The sequence below is a fragment of the Numida meleagris genome, chromosome 16, assembly GCF_002078875.1.
Source record: "Numida meleagris isolate 19003 breed g44 Domestic line chromosome 16, NumMel1.0, whole genome shotgun sequence".
NCBI lineage: Eukaryota > Metazoa > Chordata > Aves > Galliformes > Numididae > Numida > Numida meleagris.
In genome coordinates, this window is record NC_034424.1 from 7,349,127 (window position 1) to 7,367,129 (window position 18,003).

The window sequence follows — 18,003 nt, forward strand, 5'->3', positions numbered from 1 at the left end:
CCCTCAAGATACTTTAGGAGATTGCTCTGAACCTGAAACCTTCCCTCACTGGCAGACTTCGCTCAGGGCATGGAGAGCTTTTTAATTAACGGTGATTGTTGGAGATGGGTGATTCTGTTCAGAAGCAGCAAGAGCCATCTTTAACCTAACACGAGATTCAAAATGTGTTGGTGAAAACACACTTGCAAGTGCCTCCTTTTAGTAAGTGAAGCTATCCCAGGTTCCTAACTGCCCGTGAAATACTGGGGCTCCATTCCCCAGACTTGCCTCTACCTCTCACCCCTTTGCTTTCCTCCCAAGTAACAGGAATTTGCCAATACACATTAGTGGGTTTTTATTTGGCTACTTCCTTTTCTTCTTTTGAGGATGACAAGGTTGAGTTATGGGATGGAGAGCACCAACATCAGGTCATTTTGTGCTCCAGCTCTGGTCACAGGGTGAAGATGGGGGGGGAGTGAGGAGGGCGAGCGGAATTCGTTTCCCTCTTCCTCTCATTTAAATACAAATGACTTCTAACAGACGTGTTTGATAGAAGCGCAGAAAACATAAATCACTTTGCACTGCATTAATGTTGTGCCACTGAAATTTGCTTTATATCCCTCCTTTTCTTTTTTTTTTTCTCTGTTCACTGAGTAATTTTCATTCCTTCTGAGCTATGAACCCCTCTCCGTCAGCTCCAGCACAGGAACTGGGCAGCAGGAGGGAGGCAGCTGCCACAGCAGCCTCGCATTTACAGTAGCCCTATAATTACCACTCGCCTTACCCAGTGGGCGAGGAAATTCTTGGGCTGCATTTTTGGGTGGCTTAAAGCAGGGCATCAGCACCACAGCCCCGGGGAGATGCGCTGCTGTGCACCCCGGAGTGTTTGCTGCCCTCCTGCTGGTTCAATTCCAGTTCTCCCCAGTGGTTGTTCAGACCGTTTATGCCACTCTGAACCCAGTCCAGCAGCTCATCCATGTTTTATCACCGTGTTTGTCTGCATGGGGGAGAGAGAGAGAAAGGCTTTCATGGAAAAATCTCTCCTTTTAGTGGAAGGAGCTGAGCCTGAAAAATTTATCGGGATAGCAGAAATAGAGATTTTCACTGACTGTTTTGGTATCCTTTTTTTTTTCTTTTTTTCCCCCTTTCTCCCGAGTATCTGCTTTGAAATAAGTGAAAGTGATTATATACAGAACAATAGACGGAGCGAGGATCGCGCTGCTCAAACCAAATGGAGACCATCAACTGAATTTAAGCCTCGTTGAGTTAGACTTGATAAATTACACTCTGCTTCTCCCGAGACCAGTAAATTTAGTATTTTATGAGCATGTCCACATGCAGTCAAGAAAGCGAGTTTGTAAGATTTGCTTCTCTGGTGCATTGTGGAGTAACCCAATTTGCAGCTGAAACAACCCAAAATCATTTCTGTTTGTCTTTTCTTTTTACGAGGTATTACTATTATGATACTCAACGCGGTTGTTTATGTGTCCTGAATAATATGAATCACGGGTGGGTTTTTTTTTCCTGCAATCGTCATCACCTAGGACTTGAAATAAGCCTTCCAGCTCATTATTTCGGCAGCATGAATAGTCCCCCCCAACCCAAATTAAAAAAAAAAAAAAAAGTGTAAAACCTCAATTTCAGTGCTGGCAGCCCTAAAGCTCCCCAGAACTGAAACCAAGTTAACAGTGAGGATGTCTTATGGAAGCATCCCCTCCAAACGTGGTGGTGGTTTTGGCCCAGGGCTGCCCATCACGGTGCCCTGCAGCTGGAGGTGAGCCCGGGTGGGCAGGCTGGGGCATCTTCAGAGCCTGGTTGTAAAATCACTTCTTCAGAATGTGAGTAAACAATCTTTATTTTCGGAGCTAATAAGCCTCAGCCATTAGCATGGGATAATAGATCTCCCTGCTCGCCCCGTCTGACAGAGCCCGGAGGGTGCAGGGCGGTGCTGAGATCCAGGCCATCCATTTGGGTGCCTGGAAAATAATCTGAATTTAGATGCCTTTCCTTGGGCATCCCTGTTTGAAAAATATAGGCCTGTGCGCGTTTACAGTGCTATATAAATTCTTAGCAGCGGTACACAGTGCTGTATGCATGATTAATGATTGCAATAAGCAGGGGGAGATTTTGCTTGAAGATAGAATTGAGGGAAAAGGAAGGGAACGTGGGGTGACCTGCAGGGGGGCTGCGCTCTGTGCTGCCAGATCCGAATCCAGCCTCGCCTGACGTAGGGAAAACCAGGTGGGGTGCTTCCAGATAATTTGTGTAATTAATTGAAGAAGAGTGCCAGCAGTGTTCACTAAACGGAGCCGCGGAACAAGGAGGATTCGCGGGGCTAGTTTTAGCAGCTGGAAGAAAGTTGGCTTGAAAGTTTCCCAGCTCCTGTTTTATGTTCGCCTGGTTAGTGAGTGCCGAACACGAGAGGGCAAGATTGGTAGATGATGGATTTGGGGCAGAAAATGGCAAATGATATCTTAAGCATCCACGTTCCTTATGTAGAAAGTCTCTCTTCCTTCAGCAGTGATTGGTAAAAAAATAATAATAATAATAAAGTGGAGTGCTGGTCCAGAGGAAGAAAGTCAAACCTATTGGTGCCCTTCTGATCGTGACACTAGCCAAAATAGTGCCTTCAGATAGCAAGTTCTGGGCCATTTCTTTTCTTTTAGGCACCTGGTAATGGAGCTTAACGTAATTCCAGATTTAGGACCCAGCCGTCTTTGTCTTTTTTCTGTCAGAATTAATCACAGTCCCCCATTACAGGGAACTGAGTGCATCTGTCAGATCTCATAAGCCTGCTGTTTTGTCGCGGCTGCAAAGCAACGTCTTAAATTACTTGTTTAGCACCGGGTTCACAAAGATGAAGAAAGATCTGTAAATATGTGGGGCGGCTTAATTGGCTTGTGTAGCGTGAAATAGCAGCGCAGGTGAGAGCTCCTGCTCTGCTGCTGGCTCTCCCTAAATATTTAATGACATCAGCTCGTGCACTGCGAGCCAGCCGGGGAGGGTTACTGTTCACGTGCATCCAAACGCTATAAAAGAAAACAAATACCATCATCGAGAGCCGCGAGTAAAACTGCTATTGTGGTTTTAATTACAAATGAAAACCGCAGAGGTTTGGGGAGCAATGGGTCCCCATTGGGCATTCATCTGCTGCAAGCCCAGCTTGTGGCTGCTGCTGCTGGCCAGAATTTCACCCGTGTTCCTTTTCCTTTGCAGGGGACACCTGGCAAACCAGGTCCAAGGGGGCAGCGCGGTCCAACGGTAACGATGCTTCTTTTCCCTCTTTTGCATTTTGAAATCTTGTTGATGCCAGAAGAAGGCACGCTTTGGTTCGTGACCTGGCTGGGTGGGATCTGGCCCTTTCTGTGGCCTTCAGCCTTAAAGCTGAGCAGAAGGGATTCAGTGATTTGGGGATGGGGTTCACTGATGGTTCCGGTTTGAAATCATGATAATATGGGACATGCAACCCACGGTGCAGAAGGCTCCTGTCACCCTGCTGCTGCTGGTGGGAAACCTCTTTGTCCCGGTGCTGCTCGGGTGCTGCGGTGCTTCCCTAATTACACTGTAGCTGCTCTTATTACCCAAAGCACTAAGAGGTGGTCTTTTGTGTTTTTCTAAGGGTCCACGTGGGGAAAGAGGCCCTAGAGGAAGCACTGGGAAGCCTGGCCCAAAGGTAAGGTCCTGCGGAGCCTGTGGTGGCAATTAGGAAGAAAATTGCGTCCTAAAAAGTGTCAGCATTACAGGCCATCTGCTTCATTGCCTTCCATCTCCTTTTTCTCCCTTTTCCATTTTGCATTTTGAAAGCTGAGCCTTCCTGATCTTCATTACCCAGCCAAATGCCTCGTAACCCAACTGTGAAGTCTGTGCCCAGCTCTTAGAAATGTGCTGGCCTTCATTTCGACAGGAGATCAACTGCATGTGTGAACAAAGGCCCAGAAGGGGAGAGGATACCTTGCAGCAGGGACGGCACAGCCCTACATTGCACTTCCCCTGAGCCCGTTTTTTGTGCACAACCTTGCACCTTGCTGAGCCCGTTTGCATGCACGCTGCTAGCCAGCGACTGGCCACCCTGCATAATAGGCATTGTTTTGCCAGCCAATGGGGAGGCACGCTCAGCTCCAGCACCTGCTGCAGAAACCAATTAAGTGACCATCAATTGCTGGGCATAATGGAAGCAAAGCTGCTGTAATGAGACATTGTCACCGTCATGCTGCCGGCTTTAAAAATAAATGTCTCGGCTTTGTATCAGCATGAATTTTTGATAAATACCTTGGCTTTGCTGCGGCATTTATCTCTCAGAGGGCGGCTGTTATCTGGTGGAAATATCCTGAGCTCGCTGACGTTATCTTTCCTGTATTTTTATTAAGCAGTGTTGGGGGGGAACGAGCAGTTGCTCATTTGTCACTGGATGCGGCTCCCGGTGTGGAACTGTTGATAGAGAGGGGCTGGGGAGTCGGAGGGGCGGGTGTCACCTGGGGTGGTGCCATTTGAAGTCTGTGCAAAGCAGCCGAAACGGTGATGGATGTCTTTTTTAATGAGATGTTGTTTTGTTTACTTGTAAAAGGGCAACTCTGGTGGTGACGGCCCCCCTGGTCCTCCTGGCGAACGGGTAAGGCAACGTGTGGGACTGGAGCAGGGGTCAGTGCGGTCTGTTGATTTCACGCAGCTGATGAGTTGGGTTTGCAAGCGCTGAGCTGGTGCTCAGGCCTTGCTGCAGGGAGCGTCCTCCCAAGTGCTGTGAAGCAGAGAGCAGTGGGGAGCTCCCTTCAGCCAGGATGAGGCTGAGTACACCTCAGCAAAAAGAAACAAAAAAGCCTGTTTCGAAATCCAAGGTGAAATTTGCTTGTGTAGAGAGAGGTCTCACAAGTCACCTCCGGCCCTTAAACCCTTTCTGAGTTCTCCAGGCGAGGCTGAAATGGGATTTTGGGTGTCCTACACCAATACTGACCCTTGGGGAGAAGTGAAAGCTCCCCGTGCTGTTTGTGCAGACACCTGGAGCCCCTCGGTGGCTGATGACCCTCCTGGTGTTCGCCGTGCTTTTCCCAGCTGCACAGAACACTCAGTTAAACGTGCGTTTCGGTGGCATTTCTTCGGGGCACAACAAGCCAGCTTTGCATATCTTTGTGCTCACCTGCTGTTCGCACGGAGCTGTAATTTCATTGTAAAGCATACGTGCTCCTTAACCCTGTGTTCTGCCTTGTTTTGGATCCCAGGGACCACCAGGGCCTCAAGGACCAACCGGATTTCCTGGACCAAAAGGCCCCCCTGTGAGTAACGCTTCCCAAAACGTGCAAAGCGATACAATCTCATCTTCTCCATCCAGCTGTGGCTGCCTGTGCCAGCTCAGCCCTCGCTGCTTCTCTGACGAGTGGTGACGTGCCCAATAAAAGACATTACTGAGACATCACGATAACAGCTCGATGGTTTAAGATTTTAAATAGCCGAGTAAATTGCGGCTGATTACGAACGTTCGTTTCCTAATGACTCAGTATCGCTAGGATCTTTCATGGTTGCTCCGTTCTTTTCCTTCCGTGTGCTGGGAGGATGGCACGACAGAGTAACGCTTCTGTCTCTGCAATTATTGTACACCCTCAGAAACCTCTTTGGAGTGATTTCTTTCCCTTTGGTGACAGCTCACTCCCTCTCTGCACGTCTGTAATGCAGATCTGTAAGATCACCAGGAGATGTGTGAGAAAGGACCGTGCCCTTTAGGGTTCTGAGCACCCCCATTTCTCTGTACAGTGGGTGGGGATTCAGTCCTTATCACATTTGTACTACTGAGCGCTCAGCCATGTTCCTTCTCACCTTGGTTGTCTGCTGTAGGGTCCTCCTGGGAAGGATGGATTGCCTGGTCACCCCGGACAGAGAGGAGAAACCGTAAGTAGCCAGAACTCTTGGGCAGATCATTAGCCCCGAGCCTCATCTCGCTGGTTGGTTTCCCTAAACCCTCCTGTGCAGCTGGGGAGATGGGGCCCCCGGTTTGCTCTCTGCAGAGGTCTGTGTGTCTCCAGCTGCACGGGGTGGTCTACGGGAAGCAACCTTCTTCTGAGCAGGATGGGTCGGGCTAATGATGATTTGCATGAGGGCCGTGCACCAGCCCCTCTCTCTGTCCCCGTGGTACATGTGGGGATGATGTGCATCGCGCACAGAGTGAATGTGAGTGGGGAGGTAGCGAGGCCAGGGAGCAGCACAGGAGCAGGTGGGGCTCTGTGTGCTGCAGGGGATGGGTGGGAGGATGCTGTGAAGCAGCACCCCAGGACCTGGCCCATGCTGTGCACCCCACGGACTCACCAAAGCCCTCCCAGGGGAAGGCTGTGCCTTGGCTCTGCTCTTGTAGCACAGCGGTGAAGCTGTGCTTTCTTCCCCACTCCTCTCTTTGGAAATGTGCAAGTGTGATGGTGCTGTTGCAGTGACATAACTCTAGGTCTGTGGAAACAGAGATGCAAGACAGGCTCCCTCCTTCACAAACCAGCACTCAGCTCTCTGCACTCAGCTGCCTTAGCTCAGGGCAGTTTTACTTTCTCAGGAGCCTGCCATGGGGAGAAATAAATGCTTTTCCCCTCTTTATGCAACATGTGGCCAGCACCAAGAGCTGTAGCACAGCATAGAAGAGTTACGGCCCCGTTGCTGCAGTGCTTCTTTTGAGAGGAAAGCAGCTCCCGGCCAGGATCAGTGGTGCCATGGCTTTGCTCTAGCTCTTCTGCCCACACTGGTTATTGCAGCACACGCGTGTACCTGCCCTGCCTTAGCATACCAGCATCTCTGCAGACACTGCTTTTTAGCCACAGCTACTCACAGGGCTCTCTCCACATTTTGCTTGAGGCCCCCCCAGCGCATCTCTCTTGCTGCCCCCACCCAGGAGCAGCTGCTGGGGACCTTACCGTGTCGTACGCATACTGCTTTGTCAATTTTAAAAGGTTTTGTTGCACAGATGTAATCAGTCTTTCTCACCAGAGGAGAGGGATGAGGCATGTGGAAGGTATGATGGCTGTCGTGCGTCTCTGGTGGTCTGTTTCGTTCACCTTTTTGCTTGAAGGATACCCTAAGCAAAAAATGACTGTTCTGCCATGTAATCTTCTGCATGCAGTAATTAGTACCTCTCTGTTTGGCATTTTGGGGGAGGTTGATTCTTTTTTTCCTTGGCTGTTTACAACCCAGCTCGTTTGCTGTCATTGGTCCGTCACTCTCCCATCACTGCATGCTGCATGTTAGCAGATAGACTCTTTGTTCTGTGTTTATTTTACAGGAAAGAAACTCAACTTCCTCTACTCAGCTTCGCTTTTTTCTCCACCTCCTTTCCTAGCAAATGAGCATTAAAGAAGGCTTTGCACATTATGCATCTTTTCCCCTCAACTTATCACACTACAGTTTAATTAACTTGCCTGGCATTTGCTAAGCAAGACAATGCAAATACTCCTCAGTGCAACACCAGATATTTACTCACGTTCCATGAGACTGACTTCGTGGTGCTGCTTGTGGTATTTTGAAGGCACAGTCCTCACTTCAGGATTAACTTAAAGGTGGAGAGAAGAGTTCTCACCTGCCGGAGTCTGACTGTGACATTTACACTTCCTTTATTGAGTTATCTGTAGTATCCAGGACACTTAAGCTGAGATTAGAAAAAGCTGTAAAAATTTGTCTTGCATCTGCAGCCGTCAACTTTTGAGCCTGGAATAAAGCATCGCATTCCCAAGTCTGCAGGAATATGAGTGGACAGTGGGCTCTGTGGGGTCTGAAAGCGTTCCCTGGTAGCTGTCTTCTGTCAGTTGGGGACTAACAGACCTATCACCACCAAATACTTCCAGAAAACCAAAAATCTCTTGATCTTTGTCGTGAACAAGCAAAGATCACTTTCCTCTGTGGCCTCTTGGGGTGCGCACAGATCTGGGTAGAAGCCCCTTTGTTTGGCCTCTTTCCTTACACAGAGCTGAAAAGGGAGGAGGTAGGCATAAAACCAAATTAAATATCATTTCCACATCAGTAACCTTGTTAGCACACTCTGTGCCATCATGCAAGAAAAGCTAGACTTGAAGTCTGCTCGTCAAATAGCTCCCTTTAATTAACTTTTCGCTGAGGAGCAACAAATCATGCTGAAGGATGCCAAACATTGGGCCATATTAGATTTATTAAGACAGGATCTCGAAAAGACAAGAAAAAAGAACTCTAAAAGCACTGTGCCCGTGGTTCAGAAAGGATAACAGGAAAACCCTTTCTTCAGGTCAAATGTAAGAGTCCCTCACAGAGCTGGCTGAAACGTTCTTCTAAGATAAGGGTTTAAATTGTACGTTCTTTTCACAGTGATGGTTTGCCATTTTCCCATGGGTGACGTGATATTTTCTGCCATCTGCAGACAGCTAGAGTAGCACTGAGTGGCTTTGTAACATGACACAGTACCACTGGCTTTGGGACTCATCTGATTGTCTTCTGTGGCGATGAGAAGATAGCCTGGGTGCCCTGTATGGCATCTCTCTGGCTTGTCAGCATGCTGCAGTAGGAACGATTATTAATGTGCTTTTTAAGGAGGGGCTTAGGAGAACTAAACAACTGCAGTGGTGATAGCTCGTTCTTGTCACTCTTTACGTGTCATTATAAGTAGCTGCCGTGGAGACTTCGTTACTCATCGTTTGGCCATTAGAGACGAGCACATTTGTGATTTCTTTCAGCAGATGTTGAGGAAGGAAATAAAGCTCAGCAGAGCTGGACAGTGGCTCTGTCTGTGCCGGGTGCAGGGTGGTCACCCGTGCCCAGAGCTCCCATGGGGCGAAACCTGGAGCAGGAGTCACAGCAGAGCTGGGAGCGGGAGAAGGGAAATGAATGGCTCTGAGGAATTGCTCAGCGTTAAGAAAAATGAGCGTTTTGACTTTTTAATAGCCATTTCCTCTGTAGGTTTTACGAGTGTAGCAATTTATATACGTATATCTGGCCAATCGTTCAGCCAAACCACGGTAGCTCCATCACAACAGCAGAACTGAGCTGAAGATCTGATGGTTTCCCACCCAAACACCCACTCCTCCCTTGGGGCTGCACCTGGAACCTTCCGCTGGAGCTGAAAGGCCCATTTCTACTGCTGTCTTTCCCCCTGTCAATGTACGGATACACATGTTGCGTCTCCTGTTTGATTTCTTCTTCCTCCTGCCTTTGGGTGTCCATCCATGGTCAGTGGTTCTGCTGGGGGGCAGCAGGCAGGCAACACTCTGGGTCCCTTTGGGGAGCGCCTCGTGGCAGAAATGTCATCTCTTTGTCCTCTCCCTTTTCCTAACAGGGTTTCCAAGGCAAGACCGGCCCGCCTGGCCCCCCTGGTGTTGTAGGCCCTCAGGTAAGGAACAAATGTTGGTGTTTGCACCGGTCCTTGGTGGTTCATCTTCATCAGTATGATGTGTTGTACCCTATTGCTGGTGTGGATGGAGTGCTCTTCCATTTCATTGTGAAGAAACGCCTCCCTGTTTAATATAACACCCTACCAGACTCTTTCAGGATTGCTCTATTTCTTTAATTAATTTCTTTTTTAAATTTTAGTTGCCATGAACTCTGTGCCATCTGGAAATGATAACTGCACCACCAGAATTTGTACCCCTTACGTACAGGGCATGCAGGGCTCACGTGCTGGTTTTGTAGTCAGAGTCCTAGACTGTGCAGCACTGGGTTTGGGTTGAGTCTTCTTTCTTCAACTGCCAGGGAGGTTCCTCTTTAAGTGCAAAGTAATTAACTTGTCCTCTTTAATGATAGTGTAAATTCCCTGATGGATGAAATCCGTGATGAGGGGAAATTCCTCAACAATTCCTGTCTTCTGGAGTGCAGAATTAGGCTCCGTGGCAGTTCCATTCAGCCCGGTGCTGTGTAGTTGGTGTGATGCGATCGCACGCAGCCATGCAGTGTTATCATTCTGCTGGCACTAAGTGGCACCCTGCAGCGTGACATGAATGACAGCCATGCTCCCAGCAGATGCCAGCATGCAGGGATGCTGTAGTCCCGTGCAGGTGCCTTTTGTTCTCCAAAATGGGCCACATGGGAACCTTCTGCACTGGGCCATACCATACGCTCGTCACCATCAGTGCCCATGTATGGCACAGAGGCTTCCAGCAATTACCATGTAGTATATGCCTGATCAATTACTTATGCCCCATATAGGGATGAACCAGCGTGATTGTAGAGTACTTAAGAAGTATCCCAAGCGTGATAATTTCAGTAGTAGTATCTCATTTGTGTGAATGCTTTCATTCCAGAAGTTCCCAGTGCCTAATGCCTGTTACCACCACCTTCTCCCCCATCTCTGTTTCTTTAGGGCCCAACTGGTGAAACTGGTCCAATGGGTGAGCGAGGACATCCAGGTCCTCCAGGTCCCCCGGGTGAACAAGGTCTTCCTGGTCTCACTGGGAAGGAAGGGACCAAGGTAGGGATGAGCAGCCTGCTGGATTCCCCCTCCTTGCGTGCCTGCCCCTCTGCCAGTGATGGAGAGGGATGATGCAGGAAAGAAATGATGTTTCACAGTGGCTCATCAAGGCTTGAGCACAGAGGGAGGAGCTGGACCTCCGTGTCATCTGCAGATCCTCAGCTATCTGTCGCTATCATTGCAGGGAGACCCCGGTCCCGCCGGCCTCCCAGGGAAGGACGGTCCCCCAGGCTTGCGAGGCTTCCCCGGAGAGAGAGGTCTGCCCGGCCCCATTGTAAGTGTCAGCAACAGGATGCCCAGGCAGCGCAGCACACAGCTCCCCAGATGACTCTGTTTTCCCATCTTCCAGGGTTCTCCAGGACTGAAAGGCAACGAAGGTCCCCCAGGCCCCCCTGGTCCTGCAGTGAGTATCCTTGCCCTCCCAGGCACCACCTAACACGTTTACAAGCTTGGCAAGCCAAGACAGTGGGTTAGTCACAGCTGAGGGCTTCATCCATTATTCCCTTTGCACTAACGAATGGCTTGCTGGATATTGCTTTATTTTACAAGACACGTGTAATTGCTCAGTTATTTTATGGTGTTAGCTGTGAATATACGTGACAAGCTGGGGGAACTGGGATGATCCAGGACATCCAGTATTTTGCTTCTAAGTCACCAGCTTTCCCTCTGAAAATTGTTCTCGCTTGAGATTCTTGCTCAGTGCAACCCTCCTGGAAGAAAATACTCATCGTGGAACCCTCCCTGCTGCATTAACCATGAAGCGGTCACGCTCTTTTTCCAAGCTGATAACGTGCCCCCAGTAACTGAACTCCCTGCACCAGCCAGAGGAGAACTCAGCCATCCCAGGGATTTTAATTAAAAAGGATCTGCAGGACCCCTTGGGCTGATGGTGCCAAGCCATCACGTGGAAGTCACCCCTTCCAACATACTCGCTTACTGTGTTGGTGCATTTGAAGCACCTGCTGGATTTCTTTCTTTCTGAGTATAGATAGCACTTGATATTCCACTATTTTCCTTCCTCCTTCCCCAAACAGGGTTCTCCCGGTGAGCGAGGTCCTGCGGGCTCAGCTGGCCCCATCGGCTTACCAGGGCGACCTGGCCCACAGGGACCTCCAGGACCTGCAGGTGAAAAGGGAGCCCCAGTAAGTACCAGATTAATGGCTGCGGGCCCTGTAGAAATAGAGCTGAGCATGGAGACAGACTGGGCGAGGTGTAAAAAAGGGAGAAGGAAAAAAAAAAAAAAAAAAAAAAAAAAAAGATGCTACATGCTCCTGCAGCACGAGCGTGCTGGTCGTCTGCTGACACCCATGCAAAGATGCTGCGAGCAGAGCGCGGCGGAGCTGTGCCATATGGTCCTGCCCAGCACCCAGCCCACGTGCTGTCACGTCTTCTGCTCCCTCAGCACAAGCGTGAGATGCAGCAGGCAGGAAGGGCAGAGGGTGGGATGCTGCTCTTGGCTCGGTGCTGCAGCAGTCCCAGAAGAAAAGGGGAGGCTGTAACTGGCACCCCAGTAGTATTGCAGGGAAGTGTCGCTGCCTTCTGGGTTGCTTCAGTTCACGCTCAGGCCCAGCAAAATGAGCAAGTGCTGGCATTGGTGATTTCAGATTGGAGGACACTTGCACTGATTGATTGTTGCTATCAAAAATGCTTATCAGCCAGCGTACTGCACATTTGCTGGATTATTAGAAACTCCAGCAGCTAGTCCAGAGGCAAGCATTTCCTAGTGAATCAGCCTTACGAACATCTGTCCTGCCTAGTAGCTATGTGATATGCTCTTGGACAGATGAATAGGCAATTTATGTGGCATCTAATTATTCAGAAGAGAGCACCAAGACTCAGATGCAATTAAATTATATACAAGGAAACAGAAAAATATCTACTGTTCAATTCTTATAAACAAACAAATTTGAGCAAAGGCTCCAGGCTTGAAGAATACAAGTAGATGTTTAAGTGGGGGGCCAGCAGAGACTGCTTTATTTGCTTCGTGTATTTTCCATTGTGCAGAGGTTCAGGAGGGAGCTCAGGGCCATTATTTAGCGATTAGCCATGGACAGCCAGCCCCAGCATCAGTAAGCACTGGCTTGTGGGAATAAAAATTAGTTGGAGAGTTGTTTGTCATCCGGAGAGAGATGGCAGTGGGTTCAGATTGAATCTAGTTATATTGCCACGGCAGTGAAATTGCAGCTGTGATCTGGGTATTCACCGTTTAGATTTGTTTGGGTTTTACCTCTGGAGATAGAAATTTTGTCTTGTTCAGAGAGCAAGCACAGAGAGGTATCAGCTGGAGACCTGTCTTACTACACATGCCCATACAGGCAGGAGTCATTAGCAGCTGAATAAAATGTTAATGGCCTTTAATGGGTCAGTTGGAGGGTGGAGGAGAGCTCTGCATGACCTTCCTACTCCTTCTGCTTCCAGGGCGAGAAGGGTCCTCAAGGACCAGCAGGTCGGGACGGCATCCAGGGCCCTGTGGGACTCCCGGGTCCAGCAGGTCCCGTCGGCCCCCCCGGCGAGGATGGAGACAAGGTGGGAGCAGCATCCCTGCTGTGTGGGGTCACTGGGAAGGAACTGGGCTTCCTGCCCCATGGCCATTCTGCTGGCATTGGGTCGGACGTGCGGCCTGTTGTGACACAAGGGTGTTTTATGGCGCTTGTAGTCCCATGGGATGAGCAGAGTTGGGTTTGGGAGAGAATCAGGCTGACTGCTTCACAAGCACTTTGCAGCTAAACCTCCAGCTGAAGCTGATAGCCTCCCCCCATGCCTGTAGCAGGTGGCCTGCCCTTGGGTGCCTGGCCTTTCCAAATTAATTAATTTTCCCCACTCTCATTAAGCTCCTCTGGACTGGAGGGTTCTTAGAAAACATTAGCTGGGACGTAACACTCATCGCTGCTAACAAGGTCACGAGATGATGCTTCCTGCATCACCCAGTGGCTCGGGAAAGCTTAAGGATGCCAAAGGGTTTTGGTCACACCTGGAGCAGCCAAATCTTCGGCCTTTTTCAGAACTTGCTGGGTTGGTTCTGTGGGAATTGGCATCAGGGCACGGGACTACTGCTGGGTGGGGAGATGCGGCAGCGGTCGCCAGGTGAGCTAACCATGCACTGTGCACCTGGCAGGGCGAGATCGGGGAGCCTGGCCAGAAGGGCAGCAAGGGCGACAAAGGGGAGCAGGTGAGTGCGATGGATGTCATCTGTGGCTGTTTTTTGGATGAACATGGGGTTATGTCGTGCAACCTGCTGGAACCAGAGGATGGTATCATTTTAGTTTCTTCCTGTCTTTCCTTTGCCTTCTCCTTTGCTTTGTCAAAAGCACACACAGTGTAAAAAAGGAGAGTGCCTGCTGAAGTGTCTTTTTCCTCCAGCTCCCTGGAATGCACTTCAGATGCTTCCCTGCCACCTATATACTGTGTAAATATCTCAAACATCAGCAACCCTTGCCTTTGAAGTTGGATGTTTGGCTGCAGTTGCTTTTCTAGATGCATGTGGCACACTAAAGCACCCATTGTGTGCTCAGAGCCTGAGGAATGGAAAATAAATTGCACAAGTTCTCCTGTAAGCGTACTGAAGGATAAGGTCAGGTTGTGCTGATTTGGTCTTCTAGGCCCTGCAAGTAGGTAGCAGCACCTACATGCAGAAGGTGGTGCTGGGCTAAGGGTGATCTGTCAGACATGTTATGTTACATAGACACGCACAGATGGCTTCCTTCTTCCCAGAAAGACTTCCAGCTTCCAGCTCCCTCAGAAAGTGTTTTGCAAAACAAGCTTAAGTACATCCTTGGGCATCAGGCCTGCGGGACCCCAATGCATCCAGGAGGCTTGACCCCATCCTCCCCCTGCTCTCATTTGAGAATTTATGCAGGTCTAATGGAAACTGTGCTCGAGGGCCTTTCGTTGTACAGGGGAGGTTTTTCACTCTCTGCTCCTAAGCGTGACTTTGCACTTCTGTTTCCTGACAGGGTCCACCAGGTCCTACAGGCCCACAAGGTCCGATCGGTCAGCCAGGCCCGGCTGTGAGTACTGTTAGCAGGAATTCTTCTTACCCAAAAACAGTGCTGGGAAGCACTGGACAGAACTGCAGTTTCTGCTGGGTCCCGCTCACACCCAGTGCGTGTGGATGAGCGTGGCTGCTGGCTGCAGCGGGAGGTGGTGGGGATGGGCTTTTCACCTGCCCCGTGCCTGTGCTAAGCTGAATCAGACTCTTTCCTCGTAGGGTGCTGATGGAGAGCCGGGTCCCCGAGGGCAGCAAGGCCTCTTTGGTCAGAAAGGTGATGAAGGACCTCGAGGTTTCCCTGGTCCCCCCGGCCCTGTGGGCTTGCAGGTAAGCTGCAGCATCCAGGAGGTGCTAGGGTGATGAAGGCTGAGGCTCCTGGGAGGTATTCACAACTAAAATTATCCCCTTCTACCCCCCCACAGGGCTTGCCTGGACCTCCCGGTGAGAAGGGAGAAACAGGTGATGTTGGGCAAATGGTAAGAAGTTTTTTTCCTCCTGTTTTCATCACTGACGTATGCATTTTTCCAAGGAACTTGTCTGAAATGTCTCCCCTTTCCCTCAGGGCCCACCAGGTCCGCCTGGGCCCAGAGGTCCCTCCGGCCCACCAGGAGCAGATGGACCCCAAGGCCCCGCCGGGGGAATAGGAAATCCTGGTGCAGTAGGAGAGAAGGTAAAGCATGCACCCCAACCTGACTGAGGCCTGCAGGAGGTTTGCTCCAGCACTTGCTGTGAGTGGGGTGGTGGTGGGGTAAATGCATGGCTGCAGTCATGCACAGTTTGTAAATACGTAGGCATCTTTTGATAGGAGGCAGCTTCTCCCAGTTAGAAGCACATCTAGTGCTGTCCTTGAGGTACTTATATTAACGATTTCTTTCAATTAAGTGAACAGATTTTGTGTATATATACGTATACTGTGCATTTTTGTTAATATAAGCCAAGAAGATGGAAATGTGCCTGAAAAAGAAAATAGTGATGCTCGATGTCCAGTGACTTGCTGAGGCCTGCAGCACTCAGAGGCCTCAGGGGTTGAGCACATCAACGGAAAGCTGTGCATCCTGCAGAGGTGTAACCATAGGCATCCTTTTTTCCTCCCTGTAGGGTGAGCCTGGTGAATCTGGTGAGCCCGGTCTGCCTGGCGAGGTCGGCCTCCCGGTAAGTCTTCAGTGGTGGAGGAGAGCTTTTCTCCACCAAGAAGCTGGCTAAAGGGGTTTTGGAAACGCACAGATGTTGCTGGGACTGTGGGGACTGAACCAGCTGTGTCCTTGGTGTGGGCATCAGGCAGAGACACTGCCACGTTCTGGAGTGTTTATAGGATAACTTCAGCCACCAAATGCAGGCTGCGCGTGACAGCATGAACACCACTGAATCTCTGTGGGAAGGGACTGCCAAATCATGTCCTTGTTTTTTAAGATACAGAGAGGCTTTTTCAGAATTGATTGAGGGGTAATTAGAGAGCAGTACGTTGATTTTCTGGGTGATAGGCACACTTCTTTTCTTTTACAGGGTCCGAAAGGTGAAAGAGGTGAAAAGGGCGAAGCAGGTCCCTCTGGTGCTGCTGGTCCACCCGGCCCTAAGGGTCCACCAGGTGACGATGGTCCCAAAGGCAGCCCTGTAAGTACCCCCTCCTGTCAAAACAGTGCTTCCTTGTTTTGCCCTGTGGAGATTTTCACATGGGAAGGTATTTTCCAGAGAATTTTGTGAAATCTGGTGTAGGTTACCGGCCAGATAATTGCCTATCTAATCTTATGCAATGTTAATCCTATTCCTTTAGAGTGCAAATGAGGAAAAGACCCAGTTGTACCTTGTCTTCCAGCAATGCTTGAATTGTTAGTCTCTTTTTGCAGGCTATCAGGAAACTCATCCCTATGTAGAAGGCAGTACGTTTACTTTGCACTTGAGTTTATGCATTGCCCGGGTCCTCTGCACCAGAGGACAGCTTCCAAAATAGCCTAGAGGAGATTTATGTGAATTTGGGAGCAGTATCTCCAGGGTCAGATCCCTGCTAATGCTAGTTGTTGTAGCTCTATTGAAGCCAGTAGGGCTGTACTGATTTATACCAGATGACAATGGTACGATATTTGTCTTGCCTGGTCCTTTGATGCTTGTTGGCTGAAGAAATTCATCATGCGATAAGCAAAGATGGTACGAAGCAGCAGAGGAGTCAGGGGAGTTAGTCATCTCTCTTAACAGATGGTTTTTGGGATACTGCATTATTGGTTGAAACCTATTGTCTGAGCACTGCTCTAAGAATCATTTGAAGTGCACAGTAGGATTGTAGGGAGAAGTGTGGTGAAGTTATTTCAGTCATCAAACGATTTGAGAGTGTCTTCAGGTGAAAAATGTTACGCATTAAATGGAAAGGAAAAGCAAAACCTTCTAATCTTCCCATTCCCCAAAGCTGAGAGGATTCCGCTGTCACTTGTCTAATATATTTACGAAAAGCTCGATGAAATCCCATGTGGATACTAGAGCTTTGTGTAAACCGGCTGCAGAGCTGAACTGGTAACCGTGACGGGTTGAAATTACTGAGCAAGCGAAGCTGGGAGGTGAACTGGGCTTAGGTTTGTGGGTAGGGAGTTGGGATTTTGCTCCCTGGGGTGAATGCACACGTTGCTCCTAGGGTGACAGGTACGAGTGCTCTGCAGGTTTGCCGGTGCAGTCTCTGACCGTCTCTCTTCTCTCTTTGCAGGGTCCTGTTGGTTTCCCTGGTGACCCCGGTCCTCCTGGAGAGCCTGGCCCAGCTGTAAGTGTTTGTCTTGCAGAAGGGCAGCTGGGTTCTTTCTCTTGATGTTGTGGAACATCACTGTGTGCTGTTCATTCACCAGTATTACCTGGCATTTGCTCTTACTTTACTTGGGGGAAAGGTGGGAAGTCCCACCCTAAGGCCATTCTTCTGACCATGCTGCAGCCTTTGGGGCAGCAGCAATGCAAAGCTTACAAGCTGAACAACACCTGCTGCTTCCAAAACTTTGTTTAGCTCCATTCATACCCTCAGTAGGCCTGTTCATTTCTTTCTTCTCGTATTTTAGGGTCAAGATGGTCCCCCTGGTGACAAAGGTGATGATGGCGAACCTGGTCAGACTGTGAGTAGCCGGATGGATCTGTGTTCAGTTACTGTGTGCAGGTGCAAAGAGTTGAACACAGAAGGATGTAGAGCAGCTAATTCCCACCAGCTTCCTCTGAGCGAGCCCTCTGCTCCTTTCCAGTCCCATCCTCCCTCCTGTCTGTGTGAGCCTGGCTGCTGCCATCCACCCAGGCTGCTCAGCAATACATCCAGCGTGCAAACCGTAGCTTCTAGAAAAACAAAATCTAGCCTTTCATTTTAAATGTTCCATGCCTTATGGTATTACATGGTGGGAAGAGATAAAACAGGATACCACCTGCACCCCAGGGAGGTGTTGGGAGTTGTACCGACCACCCACACCCTGGCTTGGAACAAACTCTGCATCTCGGCTTGAGTTTTACACACTTGCTCGTTCCTCCCATGTCTCATGGTGCAGTTATGACTCCTTCTCCTCCACTCTCCATCTAGGGGTCCCCAGGTCCCACAGGAGAGCCAGGCCCCTCTGGACCCCCAGGAAAAAGGGTAAGCGGATCGTTTAGGAATAATTTTCCATGTGTATTTGTATCAATTATTTTTTTTTTT

At 49.6% G+C, this 18,003-nt stretch overlaps 1 protein-coding gene across 3 annotated transcripts in view; it reads left to right on the forward strand.

Moving 5' to 3' along the window:
• COL5A1 (collagen type V alpha 1 chain) overlaps nucleotides 1-18,003 on the forward strand; it is a 127,152-nt gene that overhangs the window by 95,491 nt on the left and 13,658 nt on the right. For all 3 annotated transcript variants that reach the window (XM_021413741.1, XM_021413739.1, XM_021413740.1), the window contains exons 33-53: nucleotides 3,196-3,240; nucleotides 3,599-3,652; nucleotides 4,544-4,588; nucleotides 5,193-5,246; nucleotides 5,803-5,856; nucleotides 9,242-9,295; nucleotides 10,262-10,369; nucleotides 10,554-10,643; nucleotides 10,719-10,772; nucleotides 11,404-11,511; nucleotides 12,788-12,895; nucleotides 13,485-13,538; nucleotides 14,323-14,376; nucleotides 14,577-14,684; nucleotides 14,780-14,833; nucleotides 14,920-15,027; nucleotides 15,456-15,509; nucleotides 15,861-15,968; nucleotides 17,047-17,100; nucleotides 17,387-17,440; nucleotides 17,890-17,943. In XM_021413741.1, the coding sequence (XP_021269416.1) occupies nucleotides 3,196-3,240; nucleotides 3,599-3,652; nucleotides 4,544-4,588; nucleotides 5,193-5,246; nucleotides 5,803-5,856; nucleotides 9,242-9,295; nucleotides 10,262-10,369; nucleotides 10,554-10,643; nucleotides 10,719-10,772; nucleotides 11,404-11,511; nucleotides 12,788-12,895; nucleotides 13,485-13,538; nucleotides 14,323-14,376; nucleotides 14,577-14,684; nucleotides 14,780-14,833; nucleotides 14,920-15,027; nucleotides 15,456-15,509; nucleotides 15,861-15,968; nucleotides 17,047-17,100; nucleotides 17,387-17,440; nucleotides 17,890-17,943 (1,476 nt within the window). The remainder of the gene's footprint in view (nucleotides 1-3,195; nucleotides 3,241-3,598; nucleotides 3,653-4,543; nucleotides 4,589-5,192; nucleotides 5,247-5,802; nucleotides 5,857-9,241; nucleotides 9,296-10,261; nucleotides 10,370-10,553; nucleotides 10,644-10,718; nucleotides 10,773-11,403; nucleotides 11,512-12,787; nucleotides 12,896-13,484; nucleotides 13,539-14,322; nucleotides 14,377-14,576; nucleotides 14,685-14,779; nucleotides 14,834-14,919; nucleotides 15,028-15,455; nucleotides 15,510-15,860; nucleotides 15,969-17,046; nucleotides 17,101-17,386; nucleotides 17,441-17,889; nucleotides 17,944-18,003) is intronic.